Source organism: Ochotona princeps, chromosome 28 (assembly GCF_030435755.1).
Source record: "Ochotona princeps isolate mOchPri1 chromosome 28, mOchPri1.hap1, whole genome shotgun sequence".
NCBI classification, from domain to species: domain Eukaryota; kingdom Metazoa; phylum Chordata; class Mammalia; order Lagomorpha; family Ochotonidae; genus Ochotona; species Ochotona princeps.
The window spans coordinates 24040034-24056375 of record NC_080859.1 but is presented as its reverse complement, the minus strand read 5'-3'; the positions used below and the strand labels follow the sequence as shown (position 1 = coordinate 24056375).

Here is a 16342-nt window from a genome sequence, read left to right as displayed (position 1 = left end):
CCTGCCTGCCTGCCTGCCTGCCTGCGGCGGCTGTGTGTGGTCATACTTACTGTCACTTGAATAGGAAGGAAGTCAAGTCCACGGCTTCGCTGGTGCCTTTTGTGGAGTCTGTGGTCCCTTGCTGCGTGGTGTCTCTGTTGTGTTTGGTTCCTTGAGTGGAAAGGACGGGTGCTGTGCTGTCCTCAGGGCAGCAGGCATGAGGGCAGTGTGGCATCTCGCAGGGTGAGCACCGGGTCCTTTAAGGCAGACGGCATGTGAGACAGAGCCGTGATTGCAACTCGCTTCTCCAGGACCCGCCACGGGGCCCTCGGTCGCCCGTGGAGACTTGGCTCGCTGTCTTGTCTTCCGAGGCTATGGGGAGAGAAGATGTGGGCTCTCGTAAGTGGACACATGGCTGGCGTTGTGGGGGATCACTTATCATTTGTCACGCTCTCAGAACTGCCTGGAAACTTTTTGGGATTTGAGCCGAAAATGCCTGCTCCATTTTTTGTGTCCCAGATTGTCAGATTTCACTGTTACCACCCCTTGTTTAAAAACCTCAGAAACACTGTAGTCTTTTTTATTTGGGACTGATTAATAGATGTGGAATCGCGCTGTGCCACTGGGATGGAGCAGGTCCTGGTTGTTAATCAGCCAGGCAGAGAGCAGAGTTTAGCCAACAGACTATTAACGCTGCAGAGCTTGGGGTGGCAGACAAGTTTCCTAAAGTGGCTTTTGGCAGGCCAGTGCCTGGACAGCTCAGATTAGAGAGGTCCACTTCCTCCCTCTGCCGAGCCCGTGCCCGAAGAGGGGCATTTCCCTTTTCGCGCTGCATCTGTGGAGGAGAGACCGAGTTTGTCTTTCTGTAATTAAATCAGGGCAAACCAAAGCAAAGTCCTGCTCATAGATTCCGTTTCTTACTTGAGTGGATTTGATCAGGCGTGCAACTTGGAGAACCCGGTCAACAGAGAATTGCCTGGGTTCTGGATTTAGTGTGAAATGCGTTCCACTTTTTGTTCATCTTTAGAATTTTTCTCTCTTAAAAAGATATATATATATATATATATATTCCACGGTGCCTGGAGCTGTGAGTAACTGTGGTTTGTTTGAGAAATCTGGCCCCGCAGAAATGCAAGGTGCACCACCCGATGTTGGCTTGAAGTTGGACTTGCCGACAACTTTGTCTTTCTCTTTCCTTCCCAGCACTGCCTCCCAAGCCACCCAAACCCACTCCTGTAGTCAACAACGGTATGAATAACAGTATGTCCTTGCAAGATGCTGAATGGTACTGGGGCGACATCTCAAGGTGAGGCTCTCGCAGACCCCCCTCCCATGTCACGACCCTCCGTGGAGTGTCGGGTTAAGGAACAGGAGAGTACCAGCTCACCGGGTCCTGTCTTTAGGATGTCAGCCAACCTAAGCACGCAGCATAGTTGGTGCTCAGCCAAAGCAGACCAGAAAAGTCACTGGGCTCTGAGCGCTGTGGGTGCTGGCTGGCTCAGGAAATTACATCCTGGCTAAGACTCCTTACTGACAGAGATGTCGGGGCAGCAGCGGAGTGAGGTGGCATTGCCTACAGACAGAGTGCAAAGGTCCTCCCTCTCCCCAAAAGGGAAACTCACAGAGTTGGGGCTGCTGTCTTCAGACAGCACCAGGGGACCTGTTCTTAGCTTTTGAGGCGGCGGGGGGGGGGTGGCTGGGGCTGGAAAAGCCTTTTAGCAATCATCAGATCTGCGCTGATTTACCAGAGAAGGTAGTTTTTGACTTAAAAAAAAAAAAAATCAAAAGTCTAACACCCACTGGCAAAAGTGGGTACACTTATTTACCAATGGGGGCCTGGAGGCTTTTTTTTTTTTTTTTTTTAATGGGCCTGGAATGGCTAACACTCCCATGTAAAGAAATGATCAGTGAACTCTGAAAAAGTCGTTCCACGAGGCAAGACTGCAGCAGGAGGCGAACGGGAACATGCTGTACTTTGTGTTCGTGCTTGCTGTGAAGTTAAAGCTGCTCTCAAGAGAAAGTAGACTGAGAAAAAAAAAAAATACAGCCCGGCCATCACCAAAGCCCCTAGGTGAGCCTGGTCTCGTGGCTTTGTCAATTTCAGGGAAGAAGTGAATGAGAAGCTTCGGGATACGGCGGACGGAACCTTCTTGGTACGAGACGCTTCTACAAAAATGCACGGGGATTACACGCTTACACTAAGGTGAGCCGCAGTGCAGCTGGGATGGTTGGTGACGTGTGTGTGTGTGTGTGTCTTCCAGCTAATCATGCCACGATTTTTCTACTGTGTTTTACAGGAAAGGAGGAAATAACAAATTAATCAAAATATTTCACCGGGATGGGAAGTATGGCTTCTCTGACCCATTAACCTTCAACTCTGTGGTGGAACTAATAAACCATTACCGGAATGAATCCCTGGCGCAGTACAATCCCAAGCTGGATGTGAAGTTGCTTTACCCAGTGTCCAAATACCAGCAGGTAAGGTTGCCATGTCTGGATGAAGTCCCTGTAATATTTAAGCAGATGAATTACATTCAGTCAGACCTTAAAGCCTGTGCTCTTAAAAGTGCCAAGGAAAATGCCAATTTGAAAGATTTTTGCGTGCTGGCTGTTTTGTTGAACAATGGTTTATTGGTTAACTCGTACTGGTTGAATTTATTTTTCCTCTTTCCTATTGTCTCCCATCTTTTTTTTTTCTAGGATCAGGTTGTTAAAGAAGATAATATTGAAGCTGTAGGGAAAAAATTACATGAATATAACACTCAGTTTCAAGAAAAAAGTCGAGAATATGATAGATTATATGAAGAGTATACCCGCACTTCGCAGGTAAGTGTCCTGTGAAAGTCAGGTTCAAAGGTTACTTGTTAGAACACCATGCAAGTGGCAGAGCGGTGTGATCACGGATTGATTCAGTAGGGTATCCGTAGAGCTTCCAATGCCGTTGACATGGGCGTGGAAGGGGTCACGATGAATTTTAGGTTCATTGGACATAGTTCCCGATCAGAATCGAATAATAAATGTTTGCAGACTTGTGCTGTCTCCTAAGGCAAAGCCTGCATTTACAGAAGGCTTGTCCTGTCTGGGCCATCGTGTATCTAATGGAGAAGGATCTTGCACTTGCTCTCCACTGGGATGACTTAGCACAGTAACAGAGTAGCAAGGCACTATTTTCCAGGGAATGAGAAGCTCCCCAAAGGAAGAGTGCATTTGTGGGAAACTCTTACTGTAATGAGTTCTGTGAATTTGCGTCCTTCCACGCTACCAGAGTACAGCCAAGCCTTCGTATTTTTGGAGCCACATCTGTTTGCGCGTGGACATTATCTTTCTCCTTCGTCATCCTCTAAACAATACAATGTGGCTGTTGTTTACATAGCACTTGCCTTGTAGTAGGTATTTAAATCATCCAGTTATAACAGATGAAACAGTGGGGGTCAGTCACGTGCAACTATGACTCCCTTTGACGTAAGAGACTTCACTGGTGTTGTCGCCCATGGGAGACCTAGAACTAATCCTCACCCCAAACCCCAAACCCACTGGACCTAAAGCTGCATGATAGTCTAGGTCAGATGTCCTTGTAGCGGTGCAAGAAGAAATTGTCCTATGAAAGCCATGACACTGTCTTATTGAAATTGTGTCACAGGAAATCCAGATGAAAAGAACAGCTATTGAAGCATTTAATGAAACCATCAAAATATTTGAAGAACAGTGCCAAACCCAGGAGCGGTACAGCAAGGAATACATAGAGAAGTTTAAACGCGAAGGCAATGAGAAAGAAATACAAAGGTGGGTAAGCCAGAGGTGCTTGCTTTGCTGGAGGACAAGTGTCAGGTAGCTGTGGTGAACCCTGCGGGAAACCTGCATGGTGTCCCCCGGTCCTCACAGCTGCCCTGCTCTGCTTGCCTGCAGGATCATGCATAATTATGACAAGTTAAAGTCGCGAATCAGCGAGATCATTGATAGTCGGAGGCGGCTGGAGGAAGACCTGAAGAAGCAGGCAGCCGAATACCGGGAGATTGACAAACGCATGAACAGCATTAAACCAGATCTCATCCAGCTGAGAAAGACCAGAGACCAGTACCTGATGTACGTGGGTGGAAGCGAACGGTGGGTGGGGGGTGATGGGCATGACGACTCGGCTGGAGAATGGGCCATTCACGCATTTTCTTTTTGAAACTGTGTTGCGGCAGGTGGTTGACTCAGAAGGGTGTCCGGCAGAAGAAGCTGAACGAGTGGCTGGGCAACGAGAACACGGAAGAGTAAGTCCAGCATGGCCCATCTCTTAGGGCCCAAAAAGTAGAAATTCAGTGCCGTCACCCAAGAGGTTTTGAAAAAAGCAAAGTTTAGCTAAGAGAGGCCTTACGTGTATTTTCCCCGTAAACTTGTAAACTGATGTTCCTGATCTGAAATATTTCTGGAACAGAGCAAAACAAAAAAGCAGTCAGGTTTTGTATGTCTTAAAGCTTACATTTTCTTTGGATTGGTTGCAAAGTGCTGGTATTCCTAGCCCATCTGTTTTCTGATCCAGTTGAGTGAGTGGGATTGTTCATTGTCCCGGGAGCCCACTGCTCAAGTACATTGAGTACAGTAGCTAACTTGAAAACTCAACTAGTAGCGTTTGCTCCTGGATGTCCTGGGAAGTTGGTTTGGTGACTGCCCATGATGACAGGAGAGGTGGAGGTACAAGGGGCGGCAGCCTGGGGCCGGCAGGCTGGCACAGTAAGAGGGATGGAAAGCAGGTGGAAGTGACCAGGGGCCCTTGCCAAGTGGGTGAGGGGTGGCATCTGGGGGCTCGCCACGTGACGGCTGTAGAAACTCCCTCTGCTCCCTGCCTAGCCAATACTCACTGGTGGAAGATGACGAGGACTTACCTCACCATGATGAGAAGACTTGGAATGTTGGCAGTAGCAACCGGAACAAAGCCGAGAACCTGCTTCGAGGGAAGCGAGACGGTACCTTCCTGGTCCGCGAGAGCAGCAAGCAGGGCTGCTACGCCTGCTCCGTGGTGTACGTATCTCCGCGCGGGTCCTGCTTTGCAGCCAGCCTACCTGGGGGCGAGGAATGGGGAAAGGCCTACTGCTGGGAACCACAGGACAGACGCTAAAATGGAGCATTTTGGGGGGACTAGATGGAGGTATTTCTAACAGGCTCTCGCGCAAGGCAAACTCCTATTTTCATTGGTCCCATGCAAGGTCAAAGTTCTGGTCAGACCGTGGTGAGCACCAGAGAAAGGAGCCCCCCCCCCCCCATTCCTGTCCCTGTGGAAGACACCCCCAGTAAAAGATGACTCCTGGGAGAGTAGTTTTCATATTCAGCCAAGCCAGTGGGGCGGGGAGAGCAGAGATTGTAGAGAGATTGTTTATAAGAGTAGAGAATTGTGAGGGCATTCAATGTGGAGAGGGGATGCTCGGGTCTGGCAGAGAGAAGGACCCCTGACCCCAAATTGCAGGTGGTATCAGTTGCACCAAGGGCAAACCGCAGCACCAGGCAGGGGCACCTGGCACAGGCAGGTGCTGGTGTTTGTCCCGTACACCAGGGGTTCTAGCCAATAGGCCACAGGCATGACTTCAGTGTCCCAAACCACCCTTGTTCGAGAACAGATCTCTGCCATCTTCCTTTCAAACACGCTAAAGATGAAGACACAGGTGTTCCTTTGAGCTGGGCCCCCAAAACTCAGCCCAGCCTGAGTCACCCCCAGCTTAGGGTGGACAGCAACCTCAACCCCTTTCCCCTGTGGCGGGACCAGCCCTTGGGGCAGCTCACCTCGAATGGCAACGGCAATGTCAATGTGACATAGCGAAAAGCACCTGCCGCGTCACGCATGCGCCCTGATGAGCCTGCGTTCTCTGTCCTGTCCAGGGTGGACGGCGAGGTCAAGCACTGCGTGATCAACAAGACAGCCACCGGCTATGGCTTCGCCGAGCCCTATAACCTGTACAGCTCCCTGAAGGAATTGGTGCTACATTACCAACACACCTCGCTCGTGCAGCACAATGACTCTCTCAACGTCACACTAGCCTACCCGGTATATGCACAGCAGAGGCGATGAAGCGCTCACCCTCCTCGATCCTTCTCCTCAAGTTCAAACACCCTCGAGGCCTCTGGGAAGCAAAGGGCTCCTCTCCAGCCTGAGCACTGAGCTGCAGATGGGACTTCGAGCTCTCTTTGGACCCAACCATAAGAAGCGAAGGAAGACGACAGGCGGCCTAAACCGGAGGGGCTTTGTTTTACGTTTTCATGGTTTTGGTTTTTTTTGGGGGGGTTGAATTTAAAACCGCAACAACACAAAAAGAGGGGAAAAAAAAAAAACGCAACAAGCTTTGCGTGCAGGAACAGAGAGGCCTCTAACCACGGTGCTTGTTGATGCTCACTGAAGCTTTACCAGCTCCAAGTGGGGACTCGAGATGGAGATGTGAGGGTAGAGAGGGCGGCCGAGCCCCAGCCTGGAGGACGCGCGGGCCAGCCTGGTGGAGCCGGGAGAATTGCCGTGTGAGGGGGTGGACCCAGACGCATCGCACTGTGGATTAGCTCATTGACTAACGGATGAGTGCTATAGAGCAAAAAGGCATTTCCGCTCCCTGGGCACTGGAGTGGACTTGAGACCCGATGTGCCCAGAGGAAATTCTGTTGGGAGTCAAGTGCCAGAATGTTGTCTTGTTGCTCCTCGTCCACAAAACAAAACCAAACCAACAGAAAATAAACCAACGGAGCTCGGAAAAGAAAATTTCAGAGGACATTCAGCATATAAAATATGTACATAATATTGGATGACTAACTATCAAATAGATGGATTTATACCAATACCAAATAGCTTCTGTTTTGTTTTGCTGAAGGCTAAATTCACGGGGCTATGCAATTCCTCGGTTTCATTAAGTTGTTGTCTGTTTTAAATGTACCTTCAGAATAAGCTTCCCCATTCCCAGTTTTCATTGCTTGAAAATACTGTCATCCCTGGTTTTTGTTAATATTCATTTTGTTACTTTTTTTTTTTTTTAAAGAAATGTACAGGATGCCAGTTTAAAACAAAATGGCTTCAGAATTAAAAACTATGAACTATTTTACAGTTTTTCTTGTACAGAGTACTTGGCTGTTAGCCTCAAGTTAAAAAGTTCAGAACAGATTTTTTTTTTTTTTGACTAAATGTTTTGTTGGGCAGTGCCTGATAAGCTTCAAAGCTGCTTTATTAAATAAAAAAAAAAAGAAAAAGATTATATGAATATGACAAAGTATCACAGAGTCCAAGGATGTTGTTTCAAGACTCTTAAAATACGGTACCTGGTGATGTCTTCTGAAGAATCGTGAATGGGGGGCGGGGACAGACACAGTTGGGTGGCGGGAGGCAGGGAAGACGGCATGCACTTTCTCTTTCTGGCAATGACAGGGCCAGGTGAAGTTGCTGGCACGAAGTCTTTTGCCTTTTCAATGGATGGCAGTTCGCAGCCTAGGGACGGTCTAGCAGGCAGCTGGTCCAATAGCTCAGTTCTTCCAGGGGAAGTGCTGTGAATTTGTTTTGGGGCTCCTGGAACGCGGCTCCCCTTTGTTTGAGGATGCTAGTTCAAAGTCACCTCTACCTTTAGAAAAATGGGGGCTTTTTTTTTTTCTTTTTCCTTGCTTTTTAACGCGAGACTAGCTGTGCTGACCAATAGACATTCATGTTAGAAAAAGCATGATCAAAAAATACTACTTTGAGTGGGTGGGTGGTTACTTCATTAGCTTTCCGTTCTGTTTAGAACACAGGTCAAACAGACTATCCTCTCTTTCATCCAGTACTTGGAGATGCTCCACTTCACTGTGGCCACGTCCGGGATGGGCTTAGCTTCATTGTTCCCACGGAGGGTGAGCAGTCTCTCCCAGATTTGCATATGCAGAATCTGTCCGGCGCAGGGAGCCCTGAAGGCCAGTCACACACTCGCCCCCCATCCTGGTAGATAAAAACGGGGCCTTGAAGTTTCAGCCTGTCTTTCTCACTGTTAGCTTCACCCACAGCTTGATTCCTCTTGAGACTAAAGGTGAGGGTTTTTTAAAATTAAATCGGCCGAAGCAGCTAAGCATCTGTAGTAGAACTGTAGGTCTTCTTCCGCTGTCCCTGAAACGGCTCCCACTCCAGGAGAACTCAGACTGTCAGTCCTTGGCTCGTGCCCACCCACCCGAGCATCTCCGTCCACTCACCCTGCGGCCGGCTGATGGTTCTCAGGGCTTTCCTTTGGGGACGCGTCCTTGCTTGGAAACTTCCGGTGCTGATAGCATCCCACGTCACACTGGAGTCTTAACAGCCCACTGGTTTCCACTTTCTAAAGGTAGGTTGGCGGGTTCTTTTTGTGCCGAGGAGGGGATATGTGTGCTGCCAAATCCAGTTCTCATTTGCTATTTCTGAAGTGGAACATCTGAGATCCATATTCTTTGAAAGCTACCATTTTGTTCGTGCATTTTGCTTCCACCACGCTTGGCCAGATGACGTGGTGTTCAGGCCGTTGCCCAATTTGTGCATTTCCCAAGCCTAAGTGCAATAGATAGGGATTGAGGAGCAGGTGGGAGTCGTTCCAGCCAGCACAGGGAGGCCTCTGGAGTTGCATGGGAGCGTGCATACCACATTTGCCCCTTGCAGGTGTTTGCACTACAGGCCTCAGGTGCTGTCGTATGCTTAACTGTGTTGTCCGAGAGGATCCCGGGGGACACCTGCAGCCAGCAGGGCACTCCCGACAGTGTGATCCTATCTGTACAATGGTCTTTCCCACCCACCGTCACATCCTAAAATAAGGACAAGCATTGCTGAGCCGCCGAGAGGCGCAGGTAGACCTGTCACTAGGAATGCTTAAGGACCTCAGGGTTACACGCCAGAGGAATCGTAACCACGTGGAAAGGCAGAAAGCAGGTGAAAACATCTGGCAACTTGACAGCCCTGGAGAGATGTATATATGTATATGTGCATGGACCGTGTTTCCAGTACACCCTTTCAGCAAGCAGTTCTGCAGTCGTTCAAGTACATAACAAGCAAGTGTTCAGAACAATTCTTGTGTACGTGTAGGAGTTGCTTTCTTCGCTTTGAGGTTGCTTTGTTTTTGTCTTACAGAGGTGAAAAATCGTTCACAAGTGGAGTGAGTTCACAATTCTTTGACCTTTTTTTTTTTGATCCTGTTTTGTCTTTTTTTTTTCCAAGTGACTCATTTAGGGAGTCGGTCTGGATGACCCATTTCTCTTGGTAATCCTCTCTGGTGTGTCGAGTCAAGTTTGTGTCGAAGTGAGTTGTCACTGTGGAGAACTGATCGCTGGGTCCTAGAGCTGGTTATGACTTAGTGGTGTGTGTGGGAAGTCTTACTGAAGTTCCTTCTTGGGAGAACAGTTCTGCTGGTGCAACTGCTTTTGCTATACATGGTATTCAAGTGAGTTGGCAAGTCGACTCTGGCATTGAGCTTAGGGTCATTGCAGAAAGGGGCAGTTTTAAGCACAATGCCTCACATGGGACAAAATGCCAACAATGCCAAATTCCTATTTTTTAGAAGTCTGTTCTCTAAAATACTAGCCATGGAAGTGGACGGGCTGGGAGAACAGAGTTGGGTTCATTGGAAAGATGCTCCAACTTCACGTTCAACTTGTCACCATGACATAGCATTAGCTGCCCAGAATGCTGCTATTTAACAAACAAAGCTCATTTATACGTGTGTATTTTTTAAAGCTACAATGTGTCCAATGTTTTTACAAATCTTTCTATAATGTTCAAATAAAGTTGGTCTTTTGACGAGAAGGAGGAGGTCGGTTGTAACTGCCTTTCCAAGGCCACTGGGGTGGTGGGGGGGGTTAGGGGAGTGTGCCTCCTTGACATTTTGTTCAAGTTACAGATTCAATGGCGCTCTGTCTTGTTTTTTTAAGTCGCTTTAATGCATTGTATTAGGTCTTCAAACAGAATAAAGATTGTTTTGAGACTTCGGTGATTCGCCTAAGAACTGTTTCTGAAATGGCTCGCTCTCGCTCTCCTCGCTCTCCTCGCTCTCCCCGCTCTCCTCGCTCTCCCCGCTCTCCCCGCTCTCCTCGCTCTCCTCGCTCTCCTCGCTCTCGCACTCCCTGGATTTCTAGAGGTTTGCTGCCGCAGCCTTGGGCGAATCCCACCCACCACCTTTCATCTCGTTATCACATTCCCTTATTAGACTGACAGGACCAGGACAGAGAGCCATCACATCAACCTCTGCTCAATGGTTTTGCTCTAATTTCACCATATGACATTGCAATGCTTCTCTTATATAATGAGAATGTCCACAGTCCCTCAAACCTTGACTTCCAGTTGTAACTGCACCTCGTTAGAGTCTGCCTATCTGGATCCCTCACAGCACAGGGTATGAATAGTGAGCGGCGTATCAGGGTCTGCCGGTGGGGCTACACTGCCCTCCTGATGCAAGAGCTGTGTTAGCAGCCCGCCCACCTCCTCGTGCAGGAGCCTTGCCTTTCTTGCTGGTTGTGACTCTGCTGCCTTGCATGAGTGCTCACTTTCACAGGGACAGTGAGGGTCCTGGGTAAGAAATAATGGGCAAGAGAGATATACACACATGACGGCCACGGTAGCAATACCTAATGTTGTGGCTGAAACTCTGAGCTCCACTTCCTGCTGAATCCCAGAGAGCTGCATACACATGCCATGACGCTCCTGTCCTCTGGTTCCTGGGTAATGAAGTCTCCGTGGCTCCCAGGCCTGCCAGAGAAGCAGTCCCTCCCAAGTCAGGGCAGCCACTGTACTCCAGGTCTCAACGCACCTCAGGGTACTGCCTTTTCCCAGTTCTCTCCCAGTGAACAATGGCACCTATGGGTGCCGCGCCCCTGGCATTTCTCACCATGCTGCTTGCTTCCCGAGTCCTTCCAGCAGTTAACTCCCCTGCTCTGTTCATTTCTCTGCGATTGTTTTTTTTCCCGACTGGTCACTGGTTGGCATACCATGTATGGATGTTATATGTTAAGTTCTTCTATACTTCATCCAATTCCAACTTTCCATAATTACGTTAGAAGATGCTATCCCTATTCTACGAATGGAAAAACCAAAGCACAGATGTGGGAAGACCTGTTCAGGATTAGGCGGATGTTAAAGTACAGAGCAGAGCATGCATGCGCTCTGGCTCAACCCAGTTTCTGGTTGAAATCGGACAATGAATTTGGATCATCTTGGAAATGGGGTTAGATATGCTTAGTACAACTCAATTCCACAATTCTCCATTCACACTTCGCCCGCATTTGTAACCCACCACGTGACTGGTGGGTACACATCACCCTGAGGTTGACTGAATACCAGCCCCTCATGTTGATGATGATCATGGGGAAGTATAAGGAGAACTGAAGTCTACTGATCTTGCCAATACGTTGAAAACTTATGCTTAGGTAAATCCAAGTTGTTAGCCGGGGCAAGCGTCAGCCAGCATGGTAGAGAGGATGCTTGGAGGACCACCTGCTATTTCAGATGCCTGGGTTGCACTCCTGTTCTGCTCCCAAATCCAGCTTCCTGCTAATTCACATCTAGGCAGCAGCAGAAAGGACTCCAGTAGCTATGCCCATGAACCCATGTGGGAAACCTGGATTGGGTCATGGGCTCCTGGCCTGAGCCTGAGCCAGCCTGATGTTGCAACATCTGGAGAACGAACTGGCAGAGGAGAAATATTTGTCTCCTTCTATCTCCAGTCCAATCAAATTGGCAGCCAGACTTCTGCCGTTTGCACAGAGAGTATACAAGGAAATGGCCTGTTGTCCATTGATCTACCTAAAGCGTGAAAGGTAAGAAGAGTCCATGGAATCTTCCGGGTCATGGTGGGAGGTGGGTCCGTGTCATCCACTGAGACTTCACCCAGTGTGAAGTCATTTTCAAATATTTTTTTCCAGAACATTTCCCTGCACGAGTCTAAAACCAGTACCCTATTTTAATCCTAAATGCAAATACAGAAATGGATTGTTCACTCTCCACACCTGATCATCTCAAGCATGGTACTCATGTCGCAAACCAGCTGAAGAAAGCGAAGCTGCCCTTGGAAGAAGGATCAATGAAGAACACCCACCACACTTACCTGCATCGTGTTTTCCAACAGGAAATGTAGAAATCCCTTCCTCTGTAGCTCGATCACAGAATCTAAAGCAGGGCCTCGGGCTTAACGTACAATTCAATAAAACACTGTGAAAATTGTCCCTGGTTTGACACGCGTCAAGATTTGGCCTCCAACAGGAGAGAGGGACAGTCAGCCTCCAAGTGCCACTACTCATCACATATAGGACCAAGTTCCAAGATGTCTCCATTGATCACCAGGAGGACTGCTTAGAATTACGGCTCCGACTGGGAAATACCATACATTGGCTGACTTCCCCACTGGAACCAATTTATTTCTGGAGCTTTCATTTCAGAGCCCGGTGATTTATAGTCCGGATCTCGCAAAAGGAACAATATGAGTAACTGCATCACAATGGAGAAACTAGTTGGTCACAAAGGGTCTTCAAAAACCTTATGGAAAATGAGTATCACAAAAAACAAACAAAAAAACCAATGTACAGCTTCCCAAGATCTTTGCACAAAAACTTTGAGAATCATAATCCTAGAGAGCTAGCGACAGAGAAAGCAGTGTCTTCAATCTGCTTGTTCTCTCCCTCAAATGACTGCAACCAACAGGTCTGGGCCAAGCTGAAGCCAGGAGGCGGGAACGCCACACCTTGGTTTCCCATGTGGGTAAGCGGGACCCAGGCAGTAAGCTCAGTAGCTGGAAGCTAACTTGGACACAGAGTAGCTGGGACTCCCATTGGCGCTTGGACAAGGACACTGGATATGGCAGCTTAGCTCACTGTACCACAGTGCTGCCCCCCCCCCCCAATAAATTAATTTCATGTCCTGAGAACTTTCAGAAGTACCAGTGGGTATGTATTGTCATCAACAAAAGGCCACATATCACATGATTTGCAGCTAGAAATAGTTTTGTTGACAGTGGTAATCCTCTGTTTGATTGGCCCCAGGGCTCTAAGACACCTGCTGGCTTAATGATTGCATCAAGAAAGCTCTGTTGAGTATGTACTAGATGCTGGGCAGGGAGCTGTCCTTTGGGTGTTCGACACTACAAGAAGAAGGTAGCTGTCTTCAAGGATGCCAGTCTACTGATGAAGGCAAATCTGAAACTGCTTCTCTCTCATGACAAGGTGAGGCGGACAGGGATGAGTGCCAGCCTCCAGAGCCCAGGTGAAGGACTGAGGTGGGGCTTCAGTGGAGCTGACACTTCCAATGTCACCCATACCCGAAAAGCAGGCACACGTACTGCTACTGGTCACTCTTCTCCAGGGGTAGCGGGTGTTCATGCTACCAAGACTAGACCAGTCACTTCTTAAAGGTCATTTCCCAGGTGAGAAAGTGTTCTGAGATGCCATTGTCTCCATTGTACGCTCTCTCCTGGTGCAGAGTCTCCCCATGTGTGGCTCCATGCTGCAGGTGGCTCAGACAGCTGCCACCACACCTCAGCTCCAGGCAGGCTGCTGCCCTCCCTACTCAAGCACAAATGCCAGCTCGCTTGGCTCTTTGCCTTGGCTCACTGGATGTGATGTTTTTGTGGTTGCACCTGTTCCTTTTATTCCAGATGAGGAATTCTCAACTCTAGCTGTGTAGTACAGTCACCCGGTATCAACTGAATTGGAAACTGGATCTATTAGAATCTTAGGATGGGAGGAGTCCAGCAGACCATGTGCAGAACGAAGTTGGAACATGACTGACATCTACAGAAGCCAATAAATGTAATTAGTGAGGCTCATCTGATCCGATTAACTCCCAAAGAGTTAATATCTATAATATTTGATTTAATTTTGACATACAGTGGGCTTTTTTAAATTTCTAAATATTTCATAGATTTGTGCAAATATTTACATTTACTCATAATTTCACTTAAACTTTAGAAAATATTAGTTTACTTTGATACTTAGGGTATACAGAATTGGATAATTTTAGATGTAATATATTAAACAGCATGTCATGCTGTTTCATTTACTATTTTGATTAAGACACCATAAAACATTTTAACAAACACATGACAATTTTTAAAAAATGGTCAAGATAAAATAAACAAATGGTGAAGGGGGGGGCTAGATTATCGCAAAGAAAAACAAATTGTATCTAAGGAAAGTTCCAATAATTGAAGGAAAACAGAGTTTCCTATCAGCCAGGCAAAGAAAAGACCACACAATGGGCCCATAGTCACCTTGCTCCAGGAGGAGGAGCTTGTTGGTTCACTGAGTGAAAAACACTCCCCCAACCCTGCCTGACACTTGAAAAGAATCTTCCTAAGAGGTGTTTGTAAATGATAGTGCCTCTTACACAACATGCTTGCTTTTGAAACATTTCTCTTCAAGTTAGACAAGTCCCTCCCCCCCATGTGTTACTTTTTTATTCTACTTGTGGCGGAAGCCGAATATTGTTCTAGAAACGGGGTCCTGTGCCTTTATCCACTGCTGAGCGCTTGTGGGACTGCACCTCCTTTGAGCAGCTATCCGGCAGGAAGAAAGGCCAGCTGACCTGGGACGGCTGGCACAGACTACACAGTTCATTTCAGTTGCACCCGCAAGACTTTGCAAGTCCAAATCCTCTGCCTTATCCCCAAGGGCGGGGTGGGGAGGGCTCTCATGACTGAAGAACCTTGGAGGAATTCCTGTAGAAGTTTGTGTGGGTGCAATGACACAAAGTTATGAGCGCTCTATGGTTTATGAGCGCTCTATGGTTAAAGGCCTCTGGAGGGGAAAGGCTGCTGGGCCATCCGTGACTATGTGTTGATACATGATACTATGTAACTGACACTCCAGACTGAGTCAGCAAAGCTGTGTGAGAAAAGGTTCAACCATTAGCCCCTCTGCACATTGCCAAGTCCAGAGGTAGGGTGAGCTAGTCAGCAGCATAGCGACAGCACTGTGGATTGAAACACACAACAGACGGAAAACAATCTATGCAGGAAAAGCCCACTGCGGGAAGCTGCCATTACGGCACGGTAGCTAAAGCTGCTGTGTGCAACCCCAGCATCCCATACAGGCACTGGCTCGTGTCCCAGCTGCTCCATTTCCAATCCAACGCCTTGTGATTGTCACTGGGAGAGCAGCAGATGACCCTAATGGTTGGCCCCCATGGGAGACACCCAGAAAAAACTCCAGGCTTCAGCCTGTCCCAGTCCCGGTTGCTGTGGTCACTTGGTGAGAGAACCAGCAGATGGAAATTCTCCCTCTCCACCTCTCTCTGTCACTATCAAATAAGTAGAGAAATCTTTAAAAATATTGATAAGATTTAGCAAACCAATTAAGGGAATGATGTGTTCAAAATATTTGGTAAGTTTATTTGATGTGAAGAGTATCTGTAATTATCAGTTGATTTTAAGTTTGAATATTAAATGGGTATAGCTGAACATAAGAACTAGCTCATGACATACTTGAACTTTTAGCCACTGGCTCTTATGAACTGATTTCAGGCAGTGCCAGCAGAGCACGGCCAGTGAACGGAGTATGAGCTGAAGGAAACTCTGAGCCGTGGCTGGGACGCCAGTCCACAAGACTGTCTAGACTGAAGAGCCAGTGTCCAAGTAAAAGGATGGCCACTGAGAAAAGCAGAAGTAACCCCACGCCAATCTCTTGATAAAGCCAGGTGTGAGACCTGGCCCGATTGTGGCCAATGCAGGATGAGCACTCTAAGCACAGAAAATCAACTACCTTTATCAAACATTCGACTGCATCACATCATAGTAAAGGAGTTTCCTAGTCTAGAAAACGATTTTTCCAAATGGTTAAAGTTTTAATTATTGTGAAAGTTAAAATACTTGAAAGTATGTAAGACATACAACTAACTCCCCTTTCTTCCATCATTAGAATTAAAAGATTTGACAGAGAGCTACACAAACATAGGTAGAAACCATAACTGCTCCCAGCACTAATGTACAGTCTTCCAGCTGCAGATTTTCTGAGCCAGCTGCTGGACTTGTGATAAATCTTAGATATGAAAATGGAGGGCTCGTTTTTGGAGACCCAAAGCCCATCCATCCATTTCTGAGCTGGCACTTGAGATGGAGCCACATAGATCTGCCCTGGTATCGGGGAGCCTTGTACCTGCTGGATCAGATACATTTCAACCTGTGTCACCATCAGTATGTACAGATCTGAATGCACCCCCATGATGGCACAGTCATGAGTGTGAGACATACGTATAACACAGTGTGGTGTCAGCCCAGGCATCCACAAGAACATCCCCCAACCGCTGTCCCCATCCTTAGCTCAGTAAGACGTTGGTCTCCCGGGAACAGGACAGGCAGGTGAGCTCAGGACCTTGCCTTGGTACTAAGGGCTGAACCTTCCAGGTGAGACCCAGCACAGAAAGATCCCATAGGACTCTGTTCTCAGG

General features: G+C 47.8%; 1 protein-coding gene and 1 long non-coding RNA gene across 3 annotated transcripts in view; one reads left to right on the top strand and one right to left on the bottom strand.

Annotated features, from left to right (window-relative positions):
* The window catches only part of PIK3R1 (phosphoinositide-3-kinase regulatory subunit 1), a 77871-nt gene extending 71735 nt beyond the window's left edge, over positions 1-6136 (top strand). Inside the window, exons 8-16 of one of the 2 annotated variants that reach the window (XM_004586143.4) lie at positions 1183-1285; positions 2084-2182; positions 2277-2457; positions 2680-2805; positions 3620-3762; positions 3886-4062; positions 4167-4235; positions 4813-4983; positions 5836-6136. In XM_004586143.4, coding sequence (XP_004586200.2) covers positions 1183-1285; positions 2084-2182; positions 2277-2457; positions 2680-2805; positions 3620-3762; positions 3886-4062; positions 4167-4235; positions 4813-4983; positions 5836-6025 — 1259 coding nt within the window. In that variant the 3' untranslated portion in view covers positions 6026-6136. The remainder of the gene's footprint in view (positions 1-1182; positions 1286-2083; positions 2183-2276; positions 2458-2679; positions 2806-3619; positions 3763-3885; positions 4063-4166; positions 4236-4812; positions 4984-5835) is intronic. The other variant, XM_004586144.4, reaches the window with a different exon arrangement.
* On the bottom strand, positions 2607-4396 carry LOC131478152 (uncharacterized). The gene is made up of 3 exons (XR_009244337.1): positions 4340-4396; positions 4058-4257; positions 2607-2710 (listed from the first exon to the last, which is right to left on the bottom strand). It is a non-coding gene; the product is annotated as an uncharacterized LOC131478152 (long non-coding RNA).
* Positions 6137-16342: the final 10206 nt, after the last annotated feature.